This window comes from Patagioenas fasciata, chromosome 9 (genome assembly GCF_037038585.1).
Source record: "Patagioenas fasciata isolate bPatFas1 chromosome 9, bPatFas1.hap1, whole genome shotgun sequence".
In the NCBI taxonomy this organism is placed as follows: Eukaryota; Metazoa; Chordata; class Aves; order Columbiformes; family Columbidae; genus Patagioenas; species Patagioenas fasciata.
Genome location: NC_092528.1, coordinates 30,913,352 through 30,936,399, shown reverse-complemented (window position 1 = coordinate 30,936,399; position 23,048 = coordinate 30,913,352). Strand labels below are relative to the sequence as shown.

At 42.9% G+C, this 23,048-nt stretch overlaps 1 protein-coding gene across 2 annotated transcripts; it reads right to left on the bottom strand.

The window, feature by feature from the left end:
* Positions 1-3,615: 3,615 nt before the first annotated feature.
* Positions 3,616-23,043, bottom strand: DHX36 (DEAH-box helicase 36). Of its 2 annotated transcripts, none has more exons than XM_065844789.2 (25): positions 22,792-23,043; positions 21,906-22,027; positions 20,902-21,103; positions 20,151-20,189; positions 18,923-19,093; positions 17,918-17,997; positions 16,878-16,952; positions 16,580-16,746; positions 15,940-16,021; positions 15,325-15,465; positions 14,204-14,306; positions 12,522-12,609; positions 11,657-11,712; positions 11,478-11,542; positions 10,887-11,030; positions 10,171-10,288; positions 9,432-9,530; positions 8,338-8,511; positions 7,949-8,035; positions 7,217-7,300; positions 7,021-7,120; positions 6,844-6,934; positions 5,849-5,969; positions 5,147-5,299; positions 3,616-4,136 (listed from the first exon to the last, which is right to left on the bottom strand). In XM_065844789.2, the coding sequence occupies exons 1-25, from the start codon at positions 23,041-23,043 to the stop codon at positions 3,951-3,953; spliced, it is 3,000 nt and encodes a 999-aa protein (XP_065700861.1). In that variant the 3' UTR covers positions 3,616-3,950. The 2 variants fall into 2 exon arrangements, with proteins under 2 accessions (XP_065700861.1, XP_071668886.1); XM_071812785.1 differs by having other exon boundaries at positions 3,909-4,136; positions 5,802-5,969; positions 22,792-23,013.
* Positions 23,044-23,048: the final 5 nt, after the last annotated feature.

Sequence of the window (23,048 nt, the reverse complement as noted above, 5' to 3'; positions counted from 1 at the left end):
TGTTCTGTGAAGACAAACAGCCCCGTCCTGTGTCCAGCTCAGCCGGCGCAGACGCAGGTTACAGCAGAGCCCGTGCAGCTGGAGCCGTCCCATCAGAGCCAGGCCTAGGAGAGCAGCTGGGGTCTCAGACCAAACCAGTCACGAACTAAAGGTTCTTCAAGGACCTGCGCTTTGTGGGGTTGTATGAACAGCTTCCCAAACCTGAGGGGTTTGCATGGTGCGGTTCGGTTTTGGTTTTGTTTTGTAGCAACTCCACCATATTTTCATTAGCAAAACTCTAACTCTGAGTTGCCCCCAGCCAAGCGATTCTGCAGTGGGAATCATCTGCAAAACTCGTTCCTTGCTTTCACTGTGTCTGCCACCTGAGGACAATGAGGTGACACTGGTGCCTCCCTTCTCATTAAACAGCCCCGCAGTGACCGAACAGAGCTGGGAGTCTGGTACTGCTAAATTAACTTTATTTTTGCAGGGCTCGGGATTTACACCCCTTCCTTACATAACTTCTCTGATCAGGTTTGAACAAGCTGACCAAAGCTAAAAGGCTCTTGGTTTCCTGAACCAAAGTTTAATTTCACATGCTGCAATTAAATATAGATTATTGAAGGTGTTCCCGAACCACGCGAAGTCCAATGCGTACATCTGGCAGCTAAACCTGTGCAGATGAGAACCGGGAGCCCACCAAGAACGCGGTGCCCCGGCCCAACCTGCCAGCATTGCCAAATGCTCCCCCGACACCACTAAAGAACAGTTACTAACACCGGATTTCTTTATATCATCCCCGCAACATAACAAATAGCACAAGTTTGCCTGCTGAGCTCCTTTAAAAGTAATGAGGTAATGCAGTCTTGTTCTTAACTTACAGATCAAAGAATAAATTCGTTCTCCATTGTGCAAAGCTGAAAACAAACCAGCAGAACCACGATCACTGTAACCAACCTACACGCCATGAGACGCGGTCTTTGTGCAGCACCGTAGTTACATGCACATACCTTAACGCTGTATCTATAGACTATATTCACACGGGCTTTCTCTTCTCCTGTATCCTGTTTCTACAGTAACACACTTGGTCAGAACAAGCAGAGGGAGCACAAGTGTGACAAACAAACCCAGAGTGAACGTTGATGCCAAGACTGAGGAAGTCTCGCTTCCTCCAATGCCAGACCCACTTCTCAGTGGTGCTCTGCGCTCTGCTGTAGTCTGCAAAAGGTTTTCAACAGCTCTATCATAACAGCTACATCACTTAGGCAAACTGGAGATAACACAATGGTCAGGAAGAATTAATTATCACCAATTATTTCTGTTTTATTCCACAGCCTGGAGCTCCAGAAGATGCTAGAAACTAACACATGGGCAGAATCAGCCTTCGGCAAGTGCACTATGAACAGTGGAGAGAAACATCCGTGCTCTCTGGCCAGCCGCATCCAAAGGAGCGTCTGGAGCCCTCCCAGCAGCGTTACCGCACAGGTTGGGCGATAACCCCGTGTGTGGTTTAATCCGCTCGCACCGTGGGAGGGGAAAGAGAATTGGAAGGGTAGAAGTGAGAAAACTCGGTGGTTGAGATAAAGACGGTTGAACAGGTAAAGAAAAAGCCATGCGCACAAGCAAAGCAAAATCAGGGACTGGCGTTTGGCCGCCTCCAGGAAAATGGGCTCCATCACACACAAGGGTGACTTGGGAAGGCACCCACAACTCCAAACGTCCCCACCTTGTCCTGGACAGGGGTCTCTCTGTTGTACCATGTGCCCTGGAACAAATTTGACTCAAGGGACAAGCATCGACCCCTGTGGTTATATTAATACTTCCCACCAGAAGCCACATCTCCCTTCCCGCCGGCTGCCGAGCAGCACGGCCCGCGGCTGCTGGGGACAATCGCTCTGGGCGGTGGGGGTCACCCCTCACAACACCCCAAACGGCCCCATCATCAGCTCTTTGCACAGTGCAGAACACAGCACAGGACCCAGCGGGACAGCACCTACCCAGCCCAACCAGGACACCCAGAGTGGGAAACGGCCCCTTTTCCACCTCAGGAACATGGAGGTTTTTGATACGTTTATGCTCTAAAGGATTTGTTCAGCACAGCCGGGAGAAGTGTAACTAGTACCATTTTTTTCCACAACAGGCACATTATAATTAAGGCTGAGACCACACCAGCCCCTGACCTTTTGTTCTGGTGGAGGCCCCAGTACCACAGCCTGATCCTCCACAATTTGGAGAGATGGGTGCTTGAAAGAACTGCCATCCATGTTTAATTTGTCCAACCTATGCTGCTACTCTTACCCTTTCTTTCCACCCTTAGAGCGCTTAAGTAGAAATCCAGCCAAACTTAAGTACTGCAGAAAACCAAGAGCTAAGAGAGTACGACGGGTAACGCTTGCTGCTCTTTACTTTCTTCATGACTTTAATCCAACCCTGTAGTCTTCCTGACTTCTAATCCAACCATCCTTCCCCAAAACCCGGGATTTAGTGATGCAGAGCAGCCACCCCATGTCCGACCGCCCCCTCCATGTCCCCACAACCGCGGCTCCGGGCGCCACCTTGTGTCCTCCCGCCCTTGCACCCGCCCCAGCGCGCCGCCCTTTGTTCCCAACCGCGCCACCACAAGCGACACCATTTCCATGTCCACACGAACCGCCGCTAATTTAGTCTGTTCCCCCCCGCGCTTTGCTTCCGGGCTCACCTGCAGCTCCCGCCGGTCGCTCAGGCCCTGAGGTGGACGGAACGGCCGCCTCCACGCGTACCCGAGCCCAGGGCTCCGGGGGGACCGGCGGCTCCCGGGGGTCCGGCGGCTCCCGGGGGTCCCGCAGCCCCGGTCCCTCCCGCACAACCGCGGGCGGCTCGGGGCCGGGACGGGGCTCCGGCCGAGGGCGGTGACACCCGGACCCGCTCCCCAGCCGCGGCACACGAGGCTTTGTCCTCTCCCCTTCCTCAAGGCAGCACACCTGGGCAAAGCAGTTAACGGACCGGAGGGGAGGGAGGTTAACTACATACCCTTTGCAGCTGTGTTTGTGCAAATGATGAGCTTGGCGTCCTTGCTAACCCACGGAAAGCACAGGATAGTCACACTTATTTCTGTATAAAATCATTTCAACTGAGTAGTTCACAGTATTTCTCAAACCAGTCACCTTACCTGAAATCCTAAACAATGTTCTTACCGAGCTGGAAGCATTCAAAACATTAACAACTAAGAACATGTGAAATAACACTGTAAATAAAAGACCTTTAATGTAACCCTATAACCCCTACACGGACTGCTTTAAAAAGCCTCAGAAAGCAATGCAAGCCGGCAGCGTGCTCCACTACGGCTCAACTGACCACGGTTCCTGTAGCCTCAGACTTTTGTCAGTGGTGATGACAGATGGGCGCAGAAAATGAACAAAAATTAATTGAAGGGGATGAAAGGCAGAAGAGGAGAATATTTCTGAAGATTGTTTCCTCCCACAGCACAAATTGGAAAAGTGTTTTTAAGTTTAATTAAGCTATAATTGCTTTCTGTGGAAGTGTTGGTGAGCAGACTGTGGCCCAGCTGGAATAACACACTAAGTATAATTATCCACCACCCCCAACTAAAAACAACTTCTTTTGAGATGTTTCTACCAACAGCAAGAGCAGTTCAGGTGTTATTAAGCAGTATTTTAGCAGGTTTCTTTAATATCTGTTACCTGGCGGGTAAAAAAGAACCAACAAAACTACAGCAGGACAAGAACCGCACATCAACTGACATCGCTAGCATTGCATCCTCCCTTGGAAAGCTACACTGAACGCCGAATACCATGCATATACAGATATTACCGACTATTTCAAAATAACTGGTCTTCAGTTTGAGGGCATTAGCAGCTTACCCTAAAAAAGTTTGTCCTTTAGCTAAAGAAATGTTATAGAAAAAAAAAACATTAAACAAACAAAACAAAAGAGGTGAAGATGTTGGTTTTATGGATCCAGAAGGAACTGTGTCAACTATAGCGCTCGCTCGGGAACCGCGGAGCGTAGTTCCTGGCACTTTCGTTCTCCTGTGTTGTGATTAAGTCTATGATAGCTGTCAGCACTGCCGTATCCCTGGATTTAACGTCATTCCAGTCCACGGGATGGGGGTTTTCTATTTTTTCCTGTAGAAGATCATCGAGCTCTTTTCTTAAATCCTGTAAAGTTTGTTGGAATGAAGAAAAAAGAGAGAAAAGAAGAAAAGAGAAATGAAAAAAGAGGCCATTAGAGCAACACACACCATTACCACAGCATGTTCAAACCCCTTGGGCTCTCTGTTCTCATCTTTACACCTGCTCTGCTATCAATTCATTGCAGCGTTGCTGTCTTCAGGATCAAAAGCTGCTTCTCAAAAATGATCAGTTTTACCTGTTATGGCAGATGATTATCTCTGGATGCGATGGCCTTTAACAGGCTACATGTCCCTTAGCTGACTATTGCAGGATTAAGAATGTTTGACTTAAAAGAAGAATCAGATGTGATTTCTAGGATCCGATATTACACAAAGCTCCAGTCAGCTCCTCCTCCCCTGGGACTCATCACCGCCGGCTGACAAGCCCCATCACGTTTCCATACCCACGTGGACAGCCCATGGGCCGATCAAGTCATCCTACAGCTTTTGCTTTGGAAAACTAGAGATTAAGCTCTTCAAATCTCTCACTGTAAAGCACGTTTATAAATCCTTTAAATCCACCCTATGACTCTTCCCTGCAGCTTCTACAGTTGTTCAATATTCCCATGCATTTTTCAGCAGAGGCTGTGCCGACTGAAGAACATCACAGCCAGACTTCTGATGCCTCAGCAGGGACACGCCCGCGTTACACCAATTCCATCAGAAACTAAACGAATAAATACACCTGACTGTTCCTAAGGGCAAACGTAAGGGAGTACACTGCTGTCTGCTCCTGCCCAGTTCACCATGTGGTACAGACTGTTCAGAATGTTGTTTTTACTACTGTGTGTTAACTTGTGCTCATCTCCACACCTTCAGTAGGTCTCTCATTTACTCTGTGTACTTAAACTGCTTCCTGGGAATACATTTAAAACACTATTACCTTCCTGGAGTGAAAACTCTGCAGGTAGACAGTAATTTCAATATGTAGATATCTCTAAGAAGAATCAGTGTTACGCTAAGCCTTCCATATCCTTCATTACCATACACAGTCACCTTAACTAAGTTGGCTATTCTTGCTGGAGACTGGAAAACAATCCATTCATCCACGGCGATGGTGTCCTGATCTTTGTCCTTCTGAATGGATATATCTCCTCCGAAGAACAAGAGACAGTATGGAGACACCTCTGTACAGTCATACAAGTAGATCTGCAAGACAACAAAACTGCCCAGTCACCCTTCAAAACATCTGAAACGGCTTCAGTAACCCTTAATGAAACTCAACAGAATTCCAGAATGTCCTTATTCAGAGTCACTCATAAATTTGTAAGACATATCTGAAGCAACTCCTAAGTTACATGAAATCAGATTAAACAGGAGCAAAAACGGCTCCGGATTCCACCACACAAGCAGTGAAATTTAACCAACTATTCTGTAACAGAGGGGAAAAAAAGTTTCAGCATGTTCAAAAGTACAACACTGGATTGAAAAACATAATAATAATGAAAAAAGGACACCTGTCATTGCCAGAACCTTTCAAACAAACATAAAACCCCACCCAACCAAAAAAATACATAAGCTTGTATAAATTATTTATGGAACAATACCACCAGTATCACAAAGAACAAAATCTGATGGCATGTAAAATGACCCGAGATAGGAAGCTCCAGACAAAGGCACTGCTCACATCCCCTTCGAGCCCTGACCCAACCTGCTCCAAGAGCTACGGCAAGAGATGACACAAATACATCCACGTACGCTGCTCGTTCTCATCTTCAAGTGGTACACAAGCCAGTTATAATGGAACTCTGTTTCTTCCACATTAACGGATTTAGGATGAATATTAACTGTTCCATCTGTCTTGGTGCAGACTTTCACCCTAAGAGAAAAGAGGTTTTTATTTTAGGATTAAGATCTTGGAGGTTTAGCACAGTCATGCTCCAAGTTCAAAACCACTCTGATTATCAACTAGTGTTCTAAACTCTCAAAGTACACGGATATTCAAAGAAACTTTAACTCCTTTCCCAAAAGATTACAACTGAATCCACAGGATGAATTTTTAGACATCTCTCTCTGCATGAATTATTTGCCAAATTTACCCTCTTAATAAACCCTGTCGTTCTCTCAAGCAGAACAAATGAGTGGCGGTCTTCTTCCAAATGAGTGACTCTGAGTTACTGAATCTGGTGCTGCACACCAAGTTTCAAGCAATTTCTTACAAACACCACATAACACATCTGAACTCTTTATTGAGCATGGCGCAGTGTCAGTGTGGAACCAGGGAGCAGTTCCACCCCGTCACCAGTCTGGACCAGGGTCTCTCTATTGTACCATGTGCCTTGGAACAAATTTGACTCAAGGGACAACAATCAACCGCTTCGGTTATAGTAATACTTCCCACCCGAAATCACATTTCCCTTCTAACATTATAGTGTTGTCAGACAAGAAAAAGCAGAAACCAAGCACAATTGCATGAAGCACAATTGTCCTCCTCCTTCCCACATTTCAGAGATGTGGTTCTTTGGGTGCGGATCACTGAGTTTCTGCTCCTGTGTGCACAACTATTCTGCAAGACATGGAGCTCAGCGTTCGGAGAGAGACGCAGGGGGGAGAGCCCCTCCAGCAAAGTGCTCAGTGTAACAAACCCCTCGTGTAGTGGATCATAAAACGCAGCCTTCCTGGTCAGCTTCACCTCAAACTACCTAATGTGAAAAACACCTCAAACACAAACCAATACTATACCAAATCCTTACATTTTTCTCTTTTTGCTAAAGCTTGGACGGATCTTTGCAACTTTCGGATATAAGCCAGCACAGATGACCGCTTTGAGCAACTTCTCGTTATCTGTAGAAGACAGCAAAGTAAATAAGGCAGTCCTGCAAACTCAGATTTCAGCTATCAGAGACTTTCCATTTCCTTCCACCGCTTGCCTGAGTTGGTATTGGATTTGGGATCCTTGGGGTCTCTGCTGTTCACAAACCCAGCCGCAAGGAGATGCTCAGCAAACTGTCCTTTCATGTTATGCAGCATCTAGGACACAACAGAAGTTGTCCCAGAATGGCGCTGTGCCAAAGCTTCCCCTCCTCCCCACAGACACGATCCTCTTTTTAACCTGTCAGATCTTACCTGCAGGGTATTTGCAGACAGGAAATACTCCCAGCAATAGTCTTTCTCAGTTCGGAAACCACGACGCCGAGTCTCTTCCCAGCCCTAAAAATTAAAACCATAAAGACATTTTAAAATGGACACTTACTAAAAAATTAAGGACAGTAAAAACTGGAGGCCAACAAACAATATAGTTCATTTTTTTCTATAAGTGAGAAGGCAAATCCTTCAACCTCTTTGTATTATGCATACATAGCACAGAGCAGCAAAACGCAGCTTTACATCTTGAATCAAAACTTTCTTTTCTATGGTGAGGAATAAAATCCAGCTGAATTTTCCAGAACTCCGTTTGTTGCTATTAACAGACCTGGGCAGAAACTGCATTCCAGGCCATTTATTTCTTCCTCTTTTCACCTCAACACTACCCAGCATCTGCAGTACTTCGGAAGTCAGCTTCAACCTCTTGGAGAGGCCAGAAGCACAACAATAAATGGCTTCAGCAAAGGAACTATAACATTGTTTTCTTGGTCTGCTCTTACAGGCCTGTCCTCAAGAAATCAGGTTAATGAGCCTGAAGACAAGACACCTCAGCACTAGAAGAGTAAAAATTAATTTTGTTTAATGTTTCTGTAGAAGCCAAGATAAAAATATTTCCGAGCATAAACCCATCAGTTTTTCCTTAGAATAAACCATAGTACTCAAATTAAAATTCTATAAGAAGAAAACAAAAAACCAAACTTCAGCCATGCGTACCGTGAAAGCATTCACCACAGTCAGATGATCGCTTTTAGTGTTCTTTGACAGTTCCTTTCTTCTTGCGTCTGCTACTTTCTCTTTGCCCTAAGAACAATTAGAACCTATAAAATAGTCGTGACTGACACGTCAGTTCTCTTTCCCTAATTCAGGTACATATATAGAGCGATACTTTGTATGCCACATATAATGGAAATTAAAGCTACATGCACTATTCTGTAGGCAAAGACAACATCTTCATAGTACGCGAAGGCAATCTTTTACTAATAAAAAGGTAATGCATGTGAAAATAAGACTAAATGTTTTTGAACTATAACATCTCAATAAGTCCAAATATCCTTCTGAGATTCTTAAAATCTTATGCGCAATTGTCCTCTCAGGAGCTTTACCAGCGGGATGACGAAGGGGTCCTTGAAGCTGAGGCTGGCTGCAATGGTCAGCACGGGGTCCAAGCAGCAGAACAAGGCTCCAAAGAGGATCATTTTTCCGATGTGCGGTTCGACTGGTAATCGCGCTAGATGGACACCCAGGGGAGTCAGCTCTTCTTGTCTGTCCAAAGCATTCTGTCGGGAGAGGAGAGTTTAAAAAGGGAAAAAATAAAAGCAGTATTTGGAATTCCTGGAAACAGGCACTATGGCTGAGAACAACGCGGCCCAGGGCGGGAGAGCACAGCCAGCTGTAATGAGCCGCAGCAGGAAAACGACCAAGCAAGTTATGGAGAAAAAGAAACATTTAATTAGAGCCAAGAAAATGGCAATAATATTCAATTGTGTTTCAAGTGGTTTACTGGGGCTCAGTGTCTTTCTGGGCAACAGAAATACTTGAGTCTTTAACACTTTATTCTCCTTATCAAGACTATTTTCAGATTCACATCTTACCCTCAATGTCACTTCTGGTTTTATTTACTCTGCCCTTTGCCACTATACAGCATTGTCACAGTATGGCTGAACTTCAGTTTTACCTAGATCAGGCCAGTCTAAATATCACTCTTCATCTAAATCAGATGTTTCAATTTATTGCTACAACTGATTTGTACAAATAGCACCAGGGCAAGAAGTCAGCAGTACAAAGTGTCGTCAGTGTCTGCCCCAGCATCCAAAGGTGCGATGACATCCAGATCCTTCTCCTTTATACCTGATTTTCCCCCAGAAAAGGCATCTCAACTCTCCACTGATCTGACTGTGACAAGAAGGCTCGGTGGATGCAGCCACGAGCAGCAGAGTACAGCAGCAGTCAGGTATATCTGTAGGGAACCTAATGCAAGCTGCAGGAACTACTCTATGCAGCTCATAAACATCATCTGTTATGTGAAATTATTTTCTCTGTTCAGTGAAGACATATATCTATATATATATATAGGATCTGCCACAATACAGCAAGGGGTTGTCAGACCTGGACAGTCAGAACTGTCCGATACCAGAAAAGGGCAGTAACATGGTTCTGAACAGATTCTTCCTTCCGTGTACATCAAGCAATACTTTACCAGCTCCATTAGATGATTGATGGCCAACATTACAGCATCACGAGACGGGGGATCCATTAGTTTGCTCAGAAAATAAGCAATTCCACCAAGCTTTAGAATCTGAAAGAAAGAACAAAACCCTAGAGCAAGTGGAGAAGGACGGCCAGCTACAATTCATAGGCAGTGAGCACACTCATTTTAAAACGTGTGAGTAATTCACAGCTTGAGTTAGATTTTCATTAATTAAGAACTAAGGGCAAAAATTAAAAAATGTATTAAAGATGAAATGTGAAACTAAGCACCTACTCTTCATTCAGCAGGCACACCCATGTATTCCTTATGCATATGTAAGGAATTCAACACAAACTGCCAAAAAGGAAACTCACGTCAGTTCTAAACCTACTTTTTAGTGAAATTATTTTAAGACATCCTGTCCCTCAACTCCCTGGCATCCTCACCCACGTTCCTCTGACTGAACGACATTTGGAGGGAGAGGGGAGGAAGCACAGTCTGAATTGTTGTTAATAGACTTCAGCTTTTATTTCTACCAGACAATCCTATTATTCCTGGGTTTGTGTGTCTAGATACAAGTATGCATCTTGCAAAAGTTGCTGCAATGAGCTAAATATCTTGTACTTCTGGTGTAATAGTTTTGACTCTAAGACAGTCCTAGGCTCACAGCAGCATTAACCTCATCTCTCAGTCTCTTATTGCAATGGAAAAGTAGATAACACATCTGTTGGAAGGTTCCTACGTTTACCTTGATTTGTAAACAGAGCTCTTCCAGAGGCGTCCTCAGGATCTCCGGTAACTGATAATCATCCAGAAGGCTTGCGCGCAGCCCATTGTAGAGATGGTAACAGTGGCCTGGTTGAACTCTGGAATTATTTAAAGAAACAATGTATTCTTTTTTGAATTTATGATCGCGTTTGTTTATAAACAGCTTTCCAAAACACCTCAAGGAATCAGAAATAAAGTGTATTCAATTGTTAAAGCCGTTTCAGCTTTCTGAAACACAGGTCCGTCAACAGGAGAAAAGGCATGCGGAGCACAGACACCTCATCAACTGCTCAAATGAGTCATGAAGAGACCAGAGAAGAACTGAAAGTCTGAACAGCAGAAAACAATTCCACAAGGTATTTTGAGAAAAGGGAGAGAAATTGTTAAAAAAAAAAATCGGTATATAGCTAAGGGATATTAACTTGTAGGCAATTTTCGCTGTAATGTACCATAGCCTCATAGATCAGGTGTGAAGGCAAGCACCACCAACAGAAATTTTTAAAAATATGGGACAACTTCTCCTTTAAAAAAAGCAGGAAACTCATGAGTTAAACGCAGCACAAGTTGGTTTCCTAGAAAGACAAAGTAACCGTTCCTTCCGGAAGGCAGGAGGGGGCTGTGTCAGCATCTGCTTCTGGATAAGGATAACAAAGTAGTACCTTTAGTATCTTTTCCAACTATCCCCATCATTCTTACCTTCCTGCTCGGCCCTTCCTCTGCTTGGCATTAGCTTTACTAACCCACTCCGCTGCCATTGTGCTGATGTTGTTCTGAGTGTCAAAGTGAGTTTCCTTTATTTTGCCACCGTCTATAACGAACACGACGTCATCTATTGTGATGCTGTTTAAAAAAAGAGAGAAAAAACATTGCAACTCTTTGCAAGCTTGACCTAGGATTTCAAAGGGGCTTAGCCTCTCTCTACCCCCACCCAAACTGGGAACCAGCAATTAAAAAAAATTGTCATTTCATGAAGAATTACATTACTATGCAGTTCAAAACAGAGCTTGGTTTATCCTGCTAGGTCTGGCAAAAGTCAGCCCATGAGTTCCAAAGCCTGCAGGAGACAGGCAGCTCGCATTGCGCATGGACAACAAAGGCCAGTCTTTGCAGCAACATCCACCATGATTCAATTGTTTAAAACAATGAAAGGAAAACTCCTGTTTAATCTACAAAGATTTCTAAAGATAAAGTGTTATAAACGAAAGGTACAAATACAAAAGCAGATATTTTGGGTTTACACTTCAGATTACCCCTTTCGTTCACTCAGTTAACCACACAGCTCTTTACCTGGTCTCTGCAATGTTGGTAGCAATCACGATTTTCCGTACTCCTGGCGGGGTCTTCTTAAAAACCTGTAATTACCCATGGCCCGTTTATATGTTTGCCAAAACCAAACACATGCTTAATTCATTATTTTGTAGTTGCAAAATGTTACTTTATTGCGTAACAACAAAAGAGAAGCGTACCTGAGTCTGGTTAACAGTGGGCATCAATGAATGTAAAGGTATGATAATAAACCTATCTGAAAATTAAAAATCAGTAAAAGATACAGTGTAAGCACAGAAAATTTAATTTTACAGGAAAATCAAGTATGCAACTAAGTCTACTGTCTGACTCTGAATTCACATGTGTATTTATTGCAATGGCAAATTCTAAAGCAAAAAGCTATAAAGGGCTTTTTTAATTATACTATGATGACTTGACAAGAAGTTATGGATTTATGTACAGTAATTTATATTTCATTTTAAAACTCTCAAATTATTGAATTGCTGAGGTTCAACAAATAAACCAACACACTCTATTTTTCAATAAATTGCAGTTCTTTCTGGAATTTACACAACATCAAGTACGAGACGACTACCTGAGCAGCCAAGGGCACAGTCGGACAAGTCAGATGAAGCTATCAGTGATGCAAACGGGACAGAATAAAGTGTATTGTACAGGCACAGAGTGTTCTAGTGTCCATTAAAAAAGCTACTAGAAATAAACAGGCTTTAAAAGTAGCAGCCAGGAAAAGAGGAAATGAACACAGAATGAAGAAAGAGGTTAATTTGGGGTGGAAGTCACAGCTACATGAAAAGACACAAGGAAAAAGATGCAGGTCAGACTCTTTCAGTTGTTCACTCCTACACTGAGGAAAATGAGTGATTATCATTAGCAGATGAAATACAGAAGACACAAAATACAGAAATACAGAAAGTCCTGAACACACAACAGCCATCTCGAGAAACAAGAAAAACCCCCCCGTGTAACACCAGCAGTCACATGCAAAAATTAAGAGCTCGCCACTAAGGCCACTGACAGAATTTTCATGTAGAATTTTGTTTTTACCTGACTTAAACATGACTTGTGACATCAAGAGATCATGCAGAGTGCTGATATTGTCCCAGCCTGGGAGAAACACCAGAATTGCTCCCTCCTATACATAAAAGAGGCAGTGAAAGGAAAAGGGTTAGAGTAAGTTATACGCTATGAAAAGAACCAGCTACTTGCACACTAGTACAGCTATGCTGGACAGGTGATATTTGAAAACACATTGGCTCCAATTTGGAACAAAGCTTATAAGATTGCTTTTTAGAAGAGTTAGCTACTTATTTTTATCTGAACATAATAGATAAAAATTGGATTTTTAACATTATTCCCCTCTGGTGTTTTAAACATGGCCAAGTCAACACCAGAGGAATTTGAGCTGCAAGTAAAACAGAGAGAAACTAATGTATAATTTTTAACACAGGAAGGACAAAATATAAAACAGCAACTTATGCTTGTTATCCACAGCTTAAAGCATCTGTCAAATGAAATATTATTTAGTATTTTCAATAGTAAAAATTCTCTTTAAGGAATCAGCCAATGTGTCAGCTTTTCCACAGACGTTTTTGAGCTCAGAAACAAACATATAGCTTCAGGTTATGACAATCTACCTATGTTACGCATATAGTAACAGACTGTTCTTCCTTCATCTTTGTCACTGCTTCGGGCACAGGACTCTTCTGATATTAGTGTTCTGATCATGTTATTACTAGCTAACAAGGTAAGGCACATTTGGGGAGAAATATTAGTGCAGCTGTAATTAACTACTCATCTTGACAAGCTGGAAGCAGGAGGAGTCTCCAAGCTGCATGCTTGGTAAATGGGACCACATTTTGCTGGGCTGAATACAAACCCAGGCCCCACAGCATCCCAGTAGTGTCTGGATCACCCAGACACAAAACCCGCTAGAGCCAAGTGCACAGTGCAGGTAGGAGGCAGTGAACATCAACTCCAACAACTGCTCTTGCCCCCTCCCTCATTGCTGAGGCATTAAGAACAGACATTCAATTGTACACTGAGGAGGTTTTCAGACAGTTTCTACTGCAATTTCACAAAATGTTAACTTTCACTGCACGCTACAAAGAATACCACCTTTGACAAACGTGCTGTTACAGAAAGAACTACAAGTTAATTTGTAATTATATTAATTTCCATCAAATAACTAAGGTGTATAAGTAACTTGAAAGCTGCTTTAAAAGCTTATTCAAAAGGAATAAAAAAAATACAGCAATCTGAATCCAAATGGCAGCCAAACCTTCAAATATCTGTCCTGTTTTATTTAGGAGACAGTCCCTACTGCCAGTGAAAGAATTCAGGCTCCTTTTTCCTCTTGCTCAGAAGGAACCACAAATGAGCATATGGATCGTATTTGTAAGTTTTCCAAGTTTCTTCTGCACACACACACACACTGAGCTCTCCTCAGCACCCACACCCCTCTTCCAGAAACGCTTAATGTGTGCTCCCCTTTAAACGTGGATTCTATACCATCACTTCAATAAACACAGTAGCTAACTACATTCTAAATTAAAGACTTAAAGAGTAATTAGATATTTAAAGCTGTTAATGACTTCTCAAAAGAGCAAAAGAAAAAACTCTTCTTCATATCATAAGCCAAAATGACTATCAGCTCTGATGTTCCCAACAGTCACAGCCCACAGTTCAGGCACGTCATTAGAATATGGTGATAAGAGACAGAAACCCACCTCTTCTTCCAAAACGATGTGCCTGATAAGTGCTGCTATAAGATCAAGGTCAACCTTGTCATCATCCATCATTTCCAAGGCATCTATGGTACTTGCTGAATACCTACAGCATTAAAAGCAAACACATTGGTAAGTTGTTAACACAAAGTCATGCAGCCCTGTTTCTGTTACAAGGCTCTGCAATCATGCATCTACATAACCCACTGCTGGTCACCTTACTTCTTTGTTCAGTTACACCCTCAACGTACTCTGGAGATTCAGTTTAGAGTGATTACCATCAGTTCAGAACAGTAAGTTTAAGAATCACCATGTTATGACTGAACTGCATTTGAAGCATTTACACCATCTTTCTCCTCCTCATGAGTTATCTGGGACCTGAGCAATCTCAGTTTACCCTTCAATTTATCCCTCACAGCAAGTACAGGATGCACCTCATCTGTTCAGCCTTTTGCTTTCACGGAAGCCAACACTATGGAAAGAATTGCCAATTGATTCAAAGGACGTGGTGGGAGAGGGCAGGAGCACAAGGCGGAGAGCAGAGCACAGGCCAGACAGACAGACAGAGCATCGAGGACTTTGCCCTTGGAAAAGGAGACACAACCGAGCCACCTACGTTCACTATTGTTGCCATATTATAGACAGTCCCAAAATGCAGAGGACAAACAAGACAAGAGCAAGAACAGGAAAATGCTGTTCCTGAAATGAATCAGGCAGGCTCTCTAATTAATCATCTTATCCAGATTACCAAACTAGTCAAATGCTGGCAATCAAAAGAATGCTTCAAGTGGAAAATCTCTACTGGGTACCGAAGGGGCAAAATTATTTAGCTTGGCTTTAAGTCACTACAGAGGAATACGAAACCATTCTGAGCAAAAGGTCGTGGTGGGGTTTTTTGTTTTGTTGGGTTTTGTTTTTTTTTGGGTTTGTTGTTTTGTTGGGGTTTTGTTTCTTCTTTTAAAACCCAGCACATTTAAAAACCAGTAATTCCAGCACTATCGTCTTCCACAGCGGCAACTATCACATTGTTAATAAAAATACGGTAATATAATACAGCACTAATTTATGGTTCTCAGCTAAGACGTGTCTAAAAACTTTATGCAAAAGAGTAAGTTGAGAACAACCTGCCCCGTAGCTGCCGTAAGTACTCTGGCCACCGCTCCCTGTACAGCTCCTCTTTCTCTTCTTTTTCTGGTCTGCTTACGTGTCCCTGCATGAAGCCTTTCTTCCAGCGCGGGCGCCGATCGCTGCTCTCCGGGGTGTACCTTTACATTCAAACAACAAACAGAACCGCATTCGGAAACCAAAGTCATTTAAAGCCAGCTGCATGGCATTTTGCAGAACTTGGGAAAATATGCAGTGCTTTAGCTGTACGATGTAAGGTAGATCCTTGAATTTCTCTTCTGTAAGAAATCTTACTTATAAAAATAGGTACCACTTCTAGCAAGCATGAGAATGCGTAGGAAGAAGTGACCAGCTTGATTGAATAGCCTGAAAATCCACCACGCCAAAAGCAAAAAGAGACAAGTTTTCTTCCTCCTCAAGCCAACATTTCCAGTTCACTATGTGCCATTTTTAATTACTATAAAAGCTACTAAACAGCCCTTGAAGGTCTTCTGTTGAAAATGACAATTTTTCCACAGGTTATTCATACCAAGATAATATTTGAAAAGGCATTCTGTGCAAAACAAATAAGCAAAAACCAACTCTCTCTAACGGTGTTGAGAACATACGCTTACCTCAGCTTCTCAATGACATCCTCAAGAAGATATTCTACCACAGGGAACGTGAAGCCAGGTATGTGAATCATGGGACAGTTGTCTGTCAAGGAAGGCATAACTCACTTTTTAAACAGCAAATAAAATGCTGAACTGAAATAACAGAGGCAGTAAGCATTCTTCACTATTTTTGCAATATAGTTGCCAAGTCCACAGGGTTTTTCTGTTTATTTTGAAATTATCGTGGAAGATGCCAAATTCAACTCCAAATAAAGCTGCTGAATACAAAAATACAAAGCATATACAGCAGCATATTGTTCTCCAGCACGTTCACCTGGTTTCAGCTACACGATAAAGCTGGAAGGCTGAACAACTAAAGGCTTCAATCTTGTTGTGCACTCGCACCAAGACTTCTAAAACAGGGTAAATATTAGTAAATATTTCATATGAAAACACTGTCTGAAAAGCAAATACAGAAGCAACATATGCTCGTGATCTGATAAAACTAAGAGAACAAGCACCTCCAGCAGCTGGCAACTATTTGTAAAATTGAAGTCACTACCTCTTTTGATAAAAATCAATCCTAATATTTGACTAATGCATTATACTGTAGAAGCCTAAATTACTGAAGAGGAACATTCACAGGAAGCTTTTCACCCACCAAAATACTCCGAGAACTTCTCCGCATTTAAAGTAGCACTCATTAGTATGACTTTCAGATCCAAACGAATATTCAAAAGATCTTTAATAATGCTCATTAAAACATCTGACTGAAGATTCCTCTCGTGGATTTCATCAAGGACTACATGACTAATGCTGGACAAGTGCCTAAAATAGAGGAGCACGAAGTTAAATATTTGGTTTTAGCAAAATTAAAAAAGCAGAGCCAAGACTGTTAGAAACAACTCAGTAGTCATTTCATAATTGTATTCAGTCTCTTATTAAATAGGAAAACTTACTTATCTGACTGGAGCCACTGCAGGACAATTCCTGTGGTACAGTATAAAATGGAACCTTGTTTCCTCGGTAACCGGCTGAAAGAGACGCATTAAGAATGCCTCAGTTGCCTCCTGCATTTTGCAAGTACTCTAAAACCAAGTGCAGACAGTCATTACAGACACTGCGAAGTGCCCCATGCTCCAACCCGCCCACAGTCCAACGGGACAGCACGGGACCGGGCACGGCTGCGGCATCTCTGCCGATGGGGAATGAACCACGGGTACTGACAGGAGCCCTGACTTCCCCAGGCATCACTCTTCATCATTTGTACATTGATCTGCTGACCCCAAATTCTTACAGCTACCTAAGCTCAGCACAGATGACAGCTAAATATACACCAGTATAACATTATTGATTAAATAGTATAGAAAAATTGAGCTGAGACTCTATAAACTCAAATTAAAATGCTGCAATTACTAAGCTGTCATCTCTCAGCAGCATTTTTACTCCAATGATAATTGAGCTTCCATTATTTGCTGGTAACACCTCAGTTATTTCTTTGACTCCAAATGTAACAGCTTTTGCTCTGCAGCACTAGGGCTACAAACTCTTGTCAGTGCCCCTGACTGTATTACCCGATCCCAGCAGGGTTACTCAATATCTAAGTAGTAACAAATACATAGTGTTCTGCAGAAACACAGCTTACAGCATTCCCTCCTTCAGCATTTCAATTTCTCCTTCAAATTCACGGATCAGGGACACCAGTTTTATCTCTATCTATAGCAGAACCTTTTAGAAGAGGTGAAAAAAGGACTTACTAGACAACGGACATTTTGGTGCCAGCCATTGTTATACGCCGCATAAAACACAATAATTGCGCCAAACTTTTTGGTAAATTTCAAAAACCTTCTTCCCTACTCCAGTTACTCACAGGAATTCCTTCTGGAGAAATTATCAGAATGAAAGCAGTCACCTACGCTAAGAACTACTTTTCGAGTTTTCTTGCTTGAACAACAACAGATATCACCCTACACGAACACACGAAACCTGCCTCTCTCACCTCTGCAGCCGAATCTGGTATCCTGTGCTCTTGCCATTACCACAAGCTTCTGCCCTTTCTGCAGCAACTCTCTCAGCCACCTTAGAAAAAGAAATAAAAATTGAAACAGTGCAATAAAGACATTTTTTTTTAAACTCCCACAAGGCTGATCTATGATTTAGACATCAGTAGGGAATACCTAGAGCCAAGATGTTACGTCAACAACAAAGAACTAAGAACAGTGTTTCCTGTCAGCGACCCAAGCAGAGGTTTGTGAGCCAGGACATGTTTTTAAGGAACACAACCGTCCAGGCATCAGCAACACATTTCCCTTTGAGCAGGTGAGCTTTTCCTCACGGGAAGGAAGGCTCTATAATCATTTGATACTTAACTATCGAGAAGAGTAATTATGGTGCACTTAAAAGCCAACTTCTTTCTTGCTCATTTATGTACCTCTAAAGGGCCTGACACAACATTAATTCACATTTGCACTGCCCAAATCCATTAAAACCACAACATTAGCGTTTACCTTAATCCACATTTGCAGTGCTCAAACCCATTAAAATCACAGATACATGCCATGAATAAATTCAGGGAAGAATAAGACTTGCAGTGCCGGTACTCAATTAATGACCAAAACTTATGAAACATCGCATTAGTGTATATTAACAATATTGTTATTTGCAATAGAATCCAAGGTGCCTGAAAACAAACACACAAAAAACATCTTCTCTGTTCACCAGGGGCTGAATGCTCATCTTGATCTCCCCATTTTGTGTGGCTACACGTGAGGGCAGAGCAGTTGAGAGATGTACAGCACCCATCTGCTCATTTGGTATTTTTCCAGATCTTAATTTCATATAATCCAGCAGATTGTCCACTCGTTCATAAGCTCGCCCATGGATCCCAGGCCCAGTAAATGTACATTTTCATTCCATTATTTTAAGTAAGGCAGTAATTTTTCCTTACTGCGAAAAAAACTAATCCCAATAAATAAGTTACGGGGTTTGTCTAAACGGCACTTACGGAGATAGCGCTGATCCTCCTGGGCTGCGTACACACGATCCTGCACGTCGACCCCTTCCCTCGCTCGATGTAATCGTCCAAGATGAACTGTGTGACTTGGGTTGTCTTTCCACAGCCGGTTTCACCACTTATCACAGTTACTCTGTTGTTGTTTATAAGGTTTACAAGTTCCTGTTTCCAAACAAAGAGAAAACATTTCTTGTATTATTATTCAACAAAGATTTTAGAAGGATTTTGACAATTCTCTGCTACTGTGCTGCAAACTTAGAAGATAATGTCATAGCAACTAAAGAAACAGATACTTATCTGTTTCTCATAATACTAAAAGTTTAGTTTAAACCACACAGAAGTAATTTCTGCACGTTTACATTTACAATCTGTAAGGTTTAAAGCACATAAAACCTGAATACTAGTTTTCATTATTTAAGATCCTATATGAAAACACAAAATAACTAAAATGAAAGCCTGAAATATGCTTTTTAACCTTCCTCCCTCTCATTTGCCTTCTGCATATCTTTGGTGACTGAAAGCAAGCGTTTTCTGTTGGATTGCAAGACTGTAATAACTGAAGATTTTCAGAGTAAGGAAGCTCACTAATCCTTCATTGAACCCACAAAAAATGCCGTAACAGAATACTCACATCATCTATTTCATACAGGTGGCATCAAATGAAGAACTAACATCAATTACCGTCACTGATTTGATATTCTGAGTGGGAAATTAATGGCAGTAAGAGCCAGCAGTACAGCCATAAAGTCTGTGATTAAAGAGGTTTAACCTGCGTTACATCCAATCCTAAATTGGGCAAACATTCAACAAGTGGCCACAATTTTATATATATAAGAAAGCATGACAATTATTCTAGATAAAGCCCAATAACTAGGAATATTCTATAAGTTTAATGGATAGAGAAAGAAGAAAGGACCTGCACTTAAAATAAAAGAAGTACTTAAATACGCATAGCATTCAACACCATTTCCATCACTAATGCTGCCCCTACTGCCAGAGCTGCACGCAGCTCCGCAGGAACTCAGGGCACATCACGAAGCAGCGAACCTGAGCTGCTTTCTGGGGAGAAGTCAAAGCCAGTGTCAGAACCTGGGACCCTTCAGCACCTTCATAAAAGGCAACAAGGGTTTCCCGCCAGCCCCAGCGACCCAGCTGTTTCATCCTGTTTTACAACAGGGCAACAGTAACACGTATTCTTTCCAATTAAATACATATTTACCTGTCTCATCCCATATGAAGGAAGCTTCTCTCGGAATCTCTGGGGAAAAAGAAAGTAACAGTATATAACTTTAAACATCTTTATAACAATGAAGTAATATACCTGGTTTAATCTACGACCTAAACTAAACCAAGAAATAACACGACAAACTATTAGGTTAACACACAAACATGGGGTCACTAGAAATAAGTTTAATTCCGTGCATGTTTTCAGTTTCATTCAATTTAGCAGCATTACTTCAAACCAACAGTTCAGTGCATGAAGAGGTACGTACGTACGGCTGCAAGACCAGGCCCTTGGACCAAACGGAGAACAGTAGGACTGTTTTATTTGACAACTTTACGTATGGCTTTTAAAACAACAGAAACTACATTTTTTAGAGGCAATTCCTTCAGAGCCCATTTTTGGGCTGTTTTAGACATAAATGCAGGCAGATGATCTGTTTAAAGCAAACAAACAAACACAACCAAAACCAACCAAAAAACCCTCACAGAAACTAAACAATGTGCAAGCTTAAAATGTTGGATTTTATGCAATCAGAAGTTGTCACTGAAAGTCTGGTTTTTAATCACCGTCCTACTGACAGATATGTATTTTATAAATTCTGAACATAATTTTTAGCCAAAATAGCATCACGATAACTTCCCAATATATAAACCTCAGCAAGCTATGTTTTCTGGTTAGCTTAATTAAAACAAACCTAAACAAAACCAACAATAAAAAGCTTTCTACATAGCGCATGGAAAAGTACCTGCATTTCAATGTATCTTGGATCAGATTTCTTCTTTCTTAAGTCTTCTTTAAGTTGCTCGTCTAAATCAGTATCTTGCTCATTTTTTTCGAAGAGATACTCCACATCCCGATCAAGGAACGTTTTCTCTAAGACTGGTCTCTGTCTCACAGGAGCTTTTTCAGCATCTGGTTTCACTTTTGCAGGCTCTTCTGGAGCGGGTCTGGAATAAGCGCAGAGAACAGAAACTGCAAAGATTATCCAAGAAATGCTTGGCCACAATGACCCGTTCACGGTAAACCTGAAATCTGGTTTTGAGACACGACACCCACAAGCTGCTTGACCATCAGCCGATGGGAATATTGAGTATGTCATTAAAACAATCCAAGTCTGGAAACTACCAGCCACCATAAGTTTTTCATCGGTATCTAGAAACACACCATGTTTTGTTAGCTTTGTGTAATACAAAAGGACATCTTGAGACAACGATCACTTAACCCGCAGGCAGAACCGCTGCCCTGTAACGGGGTCACTCAGCAGAACGGAGACCCGGACACCTCATTTTAGTGGCCTCGGAGTAACAACCTGACAGCCCATTTCACTGCTATTTAAAATCCGTTACGTGCTCAGAATGGACCATAATTCACAGAGGCTGAGAAAACAGTCCAAGACTGCACAACACCTGAAAAATGGAGTCAAATGCCACCTCTGGAAGAGTAATTCCACTTGCCAGGGGAGCTTAAAAATTCTGTGTATCTACTTTAATAGGCCTGGAGATCAGTTACAGGATTGTACGATTTTAAGTAAAAATATAACACCCCAAACTCAACAATAATCTGGAACAGGGTTTTACAGCAACAGTTATAACAATTTCAGTATGACAATATATGGCGGGAAACCGACTGTATTTGTTAACCTAAATCACTCACTAAATGTAAATACTTCCTGATGTATTTTTCTGCCAGTTTGTGGGAAGTTTGTTCAATCCAAAGTAAATAAAAGCATTAGCAATTCTTTCTCCTCACCCTTCTTCATCCCCAGACCACCAGGACATGGCTTCTTGCTCCTTTTCATTTTTAGTTTGGACAGTATTCAACAGCTGCACAATTTGCTCTTCCCTGCGTTCATCCATACGCACAACAGCTCTCTAGTTAAAATAAAAAACAGTTTTCATCGACGTGTACTCAGCATAACTACAGATATGTTATTAACACTTACATATCAAACTAGTGAGACACTGTGGTGTGATCAGGAACTTTTAAAGCTTCACCTCACAAGGAATTTCGACATGCAGAAACAAACATATGGAAATTTTGCTGGGTCTCTTTAGCTTGGAGGAGACTGAGGGGGGGACGCATTCGTGGGGATCAATATGGAAAGGGGGAGTGTCAGGAGGATGGAGCCAGGCTCTTCTCGGTGACAACCAGTGACAGGTAATGGGTACAAACTGGAACACAGAAGGTTTCACTTAAATATGAGAAGGAACTTGTTCGGGGTGAGGGTGTCAGAGCCTGGCCCAGGCTGCCCAGGGAGGTTGTGGAGTCTCCTTCTCTGCAGACATTCAAACCCGCCTGGACCCCTTCCTGTGGAACCTCAGCTGGGTGTTCCTGCTCCATGGGGGATTGCACTGGATGAGCTTTCCAGGGCCCTTCAACCCCTGACATCCTGGGATTCTGTGAAATTTTTCACCACGCTTAACAAAAGTGCCCATTCCTCAGACCACGGCAGCTCCGACGAGCCCGTTAGAGGCGGCTCTTCCCCACAGCCGCTGCCCAGTTAACGGGATCAATTAGGCCGCAGACGTTCCCCGCCGGCCCCGGTCACCTCCCGCTCCCCTCCCCGCTGTCCCGAACGGATCGTGCCCGTGGGGAGCGGCCCGGGGGGCGCGCAAAGGCCGGCCCGGCCCCTCACCTGCTGCCGGTCCGTCTCCTTGCTCTTCTGGCCCTGCTTCCGCGCGTACCACAGCCCGATCTCGCGGCCCTTGAGGTGGCTGGGGTGGCGCCCCCGGCCGCCGCCGCGGCCCCCGTGTCCCCCAGCGGACGAGGAGGAGGCGGAGAAGCCGCCATCGCCGCCTCGGCCGCGGCCGCGGCCCCGGTCCCGGCGGTGCTCGTAGCTCATGGCCGCCCGGCAGCCGGCTCGCAGCGCCGCCGCCACCCGCCTCATCCGCC